The sequence below is a fragment of the Hyaena hyaena genome, unplaced genomic scaffold, assembly GCF_003009895.1.
Source record: "Hyaena hyaena isolate Hyena2069 unplaced genomic scaffold, ASM300989v1 scaffold_30, whole genome shotgun sequence".
Taxonomy (NCBI): Eukaryota; Metazoa; Chordata; class Mammalia; order Carnivora; family Hyaenidae; genus Hyaena; species Hyaena hyaena.
This window is the reverse complement of record NW_024080662.1, coordinates 5279110-5285083: the sequence shown is the minus strand read 5'-3', so window position 1 is coordinate 5285083 and position 5974 is coordinate 5279110. Positions and strand designations below refer to the sequence as shown.

The window sequence follows — 5974 nt, the reverse complement described above, 5'->3', positions numbered from 1 at the left end:
GTGTTTTTATTTCTTTTTTTTTTTTTTTATGTTTTATTTATTTCTAGGAGAGAGAGAGAGAGAGAGAGAGAGAGAGAGAGAGACAGCGTGAGCAGGGGAGGGTCAGAGAGAGAGAGAGGGAGATACAGACTCTCAAATAGGCTCCAGGCTCTGAGCTGGCAGTCAGCACAGAGCCCGACGCGGGGCTCGAACCCACGAACCGCGAGATCATGACCTAAGCGAAAGTCGGACGCTTAGCAGACTGAGCCAGCCAGGCGCCCCTGTACCTGTGTGTTTTTATGCTCATCCTGTTTTTGAAATGCCCTTCCCTGCCTAGAGAACTCATACTCATACATCAAAGCCCAGCTCCTATGCTCCCTCTTCTAGGAAATCTTCCCTCTCTGGAACCCCTCTCAGCCCCCATCCTTCCCTCTCTCTAGTTCTGACCCCATGGAGTTGGGAATGTTTGTATCTGATTCCTTCTCGCCCAGACTAGGGTCTCTTAGGGTACCAAGCTGAGGCTGGGGCCTCTCAGAGGCTCAGCATCACCCTGTTCAGGGAGAGCAGAAAAGCATTTGACGGGTAGGCAGAAGCTGTCTTCCCTACAGACCCACCCACACCTCCCTCCCCCCACCCCCACCCCCACCCCACCCCCACACTCCACCTCACCTGGCCAACAGCTCCAGCAAACACCAAGGCCAAGTCAGACAGCCAAGAGCAACCAGGGAAGATGAGGGCATAGATAGCCAGGCCGTAGAAGGGCAGCACATAGAACATATACACCAGCATCTAAGGGGGACACAAACAATAGGATGAGCAGCTGCCCCAGCCACGTCTCCTGAGACCCCTGAGGTGGAGGCCCCAGGAAGGATCTGGACAGCCCCACCCAGGATGGGAGGGGGCTCTCTGTGCATCCCAACCCTGTGCACACTGCTCCTCTCCCATCCAAGTACTAACCAGGTCCGACCCTGATTAGCTTCCGAGATCAGACGAGATCGGGCGCGTTCAGGGTGGTATGGCCGTAGACGCATACTGCTCCTCTGTTTCCCTTGGGTATTCCCCCTGCCACACACATACACACACTGAGCCCACCCACATTACTCCAGAAGTGGCATGTGACCCTGGTCTGGCCAAGTGCCACACTCCAGCCCTCTGGCCATAATGATCAGAGACAGGATGGGCATGTTATTGAGTGATGATGGGCATGTGGGTCAATCAGAGCCTGCCTGAGACTCGTGCTTAAGCTCTGGGGAAATAAGAGCTCACGTTCTTCTGGGGTGGCTAGGTAGGGTGGATGGAGGCCTGGAGTGGCCCAAGGCTGACTCAGCAATCCCACAAAGTCACTACCAGGGAGTGGAGTCCATGCAAAGAAAACAGAGCCCAGAGTTATCCTTAGCACCGAGATCCAGCCATACTTGAAGACCGTATCTCTCTGCATTTTTGGAAGGACAATGAATTTTTTTTAACTTTTTAAAAAAGTTTATTTATTTTGAGATAGAGAGAGCGCGAGTGGGGCAGGGGCAGAGAGAGAATCCCAAGCAGGCTCCATATTGCCAGCACAGAGCCCAACATGAGGCTTGAACCCACAAACTGTGAGATCAGGCATGACCATGCAAGTGCCACACTCGCCGAAACCAAGAGTCAGACGCTCAACTGACTAAGCCACCCAGGTAGGACAATAAATTGGCTTATGTTTGCAGTGTCGCCTCAAAGAGGACTTGGCAGACCTCTATCCATGGCAGGACCCTATGGCCCTCTCCTCCATTTGCTCTCTCACCTGCACCTTCGGATAGGCCACGGGGTCCCGTAGGTATGGCTCGTACTGATAGATGTAGATAAAGCAGGTATCTGTGGGGCAGTCAAGCACCACCTGGGGCAGACAGACAAACCAACAACCTGTGTGAAACATTTTTCCCACCAGAAGCTTTCTCCACCTTCTCCGGCAGGTCCCATACCCTTTGCTTTGGCCTCCCCTCCCCTTGGTTTTTCATCTTTTATAAAAAAAATTTTTATTTATTTTTGAGAGAGAGCGACAGAGAACGAGCAGGGGATGGGCAGAGAGAGGGAGACACAGAATCTGAAACAGGCTCCAGGCTCTGTCTGGAGCTGTCAGCACAGAGCCCGACACAGGGCTCGAATCCATGAATCGTGAGATCATGACCTGAGCCGAAGTCGGACGCTCAACTGACTGAGCCGCCCAGGCGCCCCTGGTTTTCACTTTGGCTGGGAAGATTACAGGAGCGGGGCTTTGTCATGGGACACTCAGATCAGACTCAGTGAAGAACTTTCCTGGATGATCAGACAGGAGAGCAGTAGCCTTTTTGCACTGGGTAAAGGAACATGGCTTGGGAGGGGACAGGAAAGGGGACTGGAGATAGAAGAAAGGCTGGCTACTGCAGACTCACCAGGCCCCGGAAGAGGGTGAAGAACCCAGCAAGGGTGAGGTATATGACAAGGGCCAGGTCAACCGGGCGTCGCAGGAGGCCCTTTCTTTGCTCCTGTTGTACCTGCCCCATGGGAGAGAGACGGTGTGAGAAGTCTGGTATCCAACAGGCACTCAATAAAGGTTCATCCCTTCTTTCCTAATGGCTAAGGAGATCCTTCCAAAGAGGGCATTCATTTTTTAAAAATTTTTTAGTGTTTTTATTTGAGATAGAGCATGAGCAGGAGAAAGGGCAGAGAGAGAGAGGGAGACACAGAATCAGAAGCAGGCTCCAGGCTCTGAGCTGTCAGCACAGAGCCTGATGTGGGGCTCGAACTCATGGACCATGAGATCATGACCTGAGCCGGTCGGACGCTTAACCAACTGAGCCACCCAGGAGAAGAGGGCATGTATGTTTTTGACCAGAAGGAACTCTAATGGGGGACACTGAGGCATGCCGGCACAGGGAACTGGGGGTAAGGCACTTACCACGTGGGGGATACAGCTAGTTGGTGCCCGGGACTGTCTGAAGACCCTCATGCCAGCCCAGCATGGGACCATCAAATAGAGGATCGCAAGGAAGAAGGCAGGTCTGATCTCTGAGCTGTATTTACCTGTCATAGTAGGAGAGAGGGGGTGTCACTCCCCGAGGATCACTCAGGCCCGGCCAGACCTGTAGGCAATCACACCACAGTCCCTAGATGGAAGTAATTCACAACGCAATTTTTTTTCATTTTTTAAAATTTACTTTGAGAGAGAGAAAGAGAGAGAGAGAGAGCAGGGGAGGGGCAGAGAGAGAGAGTCCCAAACAGGCTCCTGTGTCACCAGCACAGAGCCTGATGCAGGGCTCCATTTCATGAACTGTGAGATCATGACCTAAGCGGAAATCAAGAGCCAGATGCTTAATGGACTGCAAGCCACCCAGGCGCCCCACACAAATGCAATCCTTTTTTTTTTTTTTTTTTTTTTTAGTGTTTTTATTTCTGAGAGAGACAGATAGATAGAATGCAAGCTGGGGAAGGGCAGAGAGAGAGGGAGACACAGAATACAAAGCAGGCTCCAGGCTCTCTCTGAGCTAGCTGTCAGCACAGAGCCTGACACGGAGCTCAAACTCACAAACTGTGAGATCATGACCTGAGCTGAAGTCAAGACGGTTAGCCAACTGAGGTGCCCAGGCGCCCCACAAATGCAATTTTTTTTAAAATATTTTTTTAATGTTTTATTTATTTCTAGGACAGAGAGAGAGAGAGAGAGAGAGAGACAGCGTGAGGAGGGAGGGTCAGAGAGAGAGGGAGTCACAGACTGAAACAAGCTCCAGGCTCTGAGCTGGCAGTCAGCACAGAGCCTGATGCGGGGCTCGAACCCACGAACCGCGAGATCATGACCTTAGCGAAAGTCGGACGCTTAACCGACTAAGCCACCCAGGCGCCCCTCCACAAATGCAATTTTTATTCAAGCTTTAGCACCTCTGGCTCCCCAATGCTCATAAGATGATGTCTATGCTCCTCAGCCTGGCCTGCCTCAAATTACCTTCTGGCCTCTATACTTGCTCCCTCTGGATATACCTTAGGTGCCACTCTGATTCAGCCACTCCACATACTGGTTTGCCTCTGCCCTCAACCTCCCAAGATCTACTTATGAACCCTTCTAGGTGCTGAACAGTGACCCACTCCGAGGAGATGGGGTCCCTCAAAGCCAAGTCCTTACCAAGTATGTTTCCTGGGAGGAACACCAGAATGCTCATGATGAAAGATCCCAGCCAATACAGTCCAAGGTTCCGGTATCTCTTCCTGGGGTCAGGGATGGAGGGGTGACCAACAGATGCCTGTTCCCCAGTCTCAGAGCCCCAGCCAGAGCCCAGAGTCCACCCTGGGCTCCCCAACTCTGGGTCCCTCCCAGTTGTGTCAAGGACAGAGGGGACAACATGGAGATGAATGAGGAATGAACAGACTGTCTGTCCAGGGACAGAAGTGGCTGCCCAGGCACTGGGCAGCACAAGAGAAGAGAGCTGACTCTGACTTACACCTGTGACATTCCCTGGCTGCTCCTGGCTGCAGCCCTAGCGAGGCCTCCTAATTTCTCCAACACACACTTCTGGCTCCATCCAGGCTGGGGACCCCACCTGAGGACTTGACCTCCTTCTCAGGGTCCGGGTGCCACTCCGCCCACCCCATGCACCTTCTGCGGATGGCACCAGCCATGGCCAGGTAGAGGAGGTAGTGAACGATGCCATCCCAGTAGCAGATGAAGACTCCGTGGGCAGTGCGCAAGTACGGCTCTCCCTGCAAGGGCAGGTTAGGGTTCAGACGGGCAGCAGGGCAGGAGGCATCCCTGGCTGCCTGCTACGTACCTCCTTGGTAATGAACTCCATGAAGCCCACCATGTAGCCATCTTCCTGGAGAGCAGTAAGGAGGTCCACCACCGAGGTGAAGGCGAAGATAGTGAACACTGTGGGAAGAGTAGGTGGGGCACAGCCTGGATGTGGGCGAGGCCTGAGGCAGCTTGTCTGGGACCCAGATTCCAGGCAAGGATCCATGCCCAATTGCTCCCAGTCGCCCTCTGCACCGGTCACGTGACCCACAGCCCTGCCTCATGAGGAGAAGATACAGTCCTGCTCTGAAGAGTCCCAGGTCTGAAGAGGGTGGCCCTCTAAGGTTCCCCAACCAATGAGGGTTCTCCAAGTCTCTCTGAGGTTCTCCAGTCTGATGGCAGCCCTTCAAGGAGCCCCAGTCTGATGGAGGGGGCCTTTGCTCACACAATTCTCTCTGACGGACTCACCAGCATAGAGGGGGTCATAGTAGAAGTCACCAGGGGACAAGTTGTAGATAGCCACAAAAAGCAGGCACAGGATCAGGGCACTCATCAATGCCACCCCCAGGGGGCTGTGGAGACAAAAAACAAGTCAGAGAGGCCAGGCCCAGTGCTGAGGCCCCACCTCACCCTGGAGAGGCCAAAAGCAGACTCTAAGAAGCTTCAGATGTTGAGGCTGAAGTGTCTGTCCATCCAGGAATTTCTCATTCCCTGAAACTGCACTTTCCCATCAAGAGGCTGTTGCCTCAGCTGTTTCCCCCTCCTGGAAACTCCTTCCAGAAGTCTCTCCCACTTGGCAAACTCTTACTCATCCTTCATAGCCTTTCATGGCTCCTCCTCCAGGAAGCCCTCCTGACTCCTTAGAAAAGATCATTGCTGGGGCGCCTGGGTGGCTTAGTCGGTTAAGCGTCTGACTTTCGCTTGGGTCATGATCTTGCGGTTCGTGGGTTCGTGCCCCGCGTCGGGCTCTGTGCTGACAGTCAGCTCAGAGCCTGGAGCCTGTTTCAGTCTGTGACTCCCTCTCTCTCTGACCCTCCCCTGCTCACACTGTCTCTCTCTCTCTCTCCTAGAAATAAATAAAAAAATATATATATTAAAAAAATAGAAGAGGTGTTTCTTTACTTTTTTTTTTTTGGAAGAATTTGGGTAGTTAACCCAGCTGAGAGTTCTACATCCATCAGAAAAAGAGGACTGATTTGTAAAGCTGTCTTGGTAATTTCAGGATTTAGAACTCCTAAAGGAACTAATTGTCTCAGTCTCTAA

The 5974-nt window shown here is 52.6% G+C and overlaps 1 protein-coding gene across 1 annotated transcript in view; it reads right to left on the bottom strand.

Annotated features, from left to right (window-relative positions):
- TM6SF2 (transmembrane 6 superfamily member 2) overlaps positions 1–5974 on the bottom strand; it is a 12730-nt gene that overhangs the window by 1609 nt on the left and 5147 nt on the right. The window contains exons 2-9 of the mRNA XM_039228257.1: positions 5180–5283; positions 4752–4849; positions 4580–4683; positions 4109–4191; positions 2891–3015; positions 2385–2486; positions 1757–1849; positions 649–768 (exon numbers count right to left, since the gene is read on the bottom strand). Of these exons, the coding sequence (XP_039084188.1) occupies positions 649–768; positions 1757–1849; positions 2385–2486; positions 2891–3015; positions 4109–4191; positions 4580–4683; positions 4752–4849; positions 5180–5283 (829 nt within the window). The remainder of the gene's footprint in view (positions 1–648; positions 769–1756; positions 1850–2384; positions 2487–2890; positions 3016–4108; positions 4192–4579; positions 4684–4751; positions 4850–5179; positions 5284–5974) is intronic.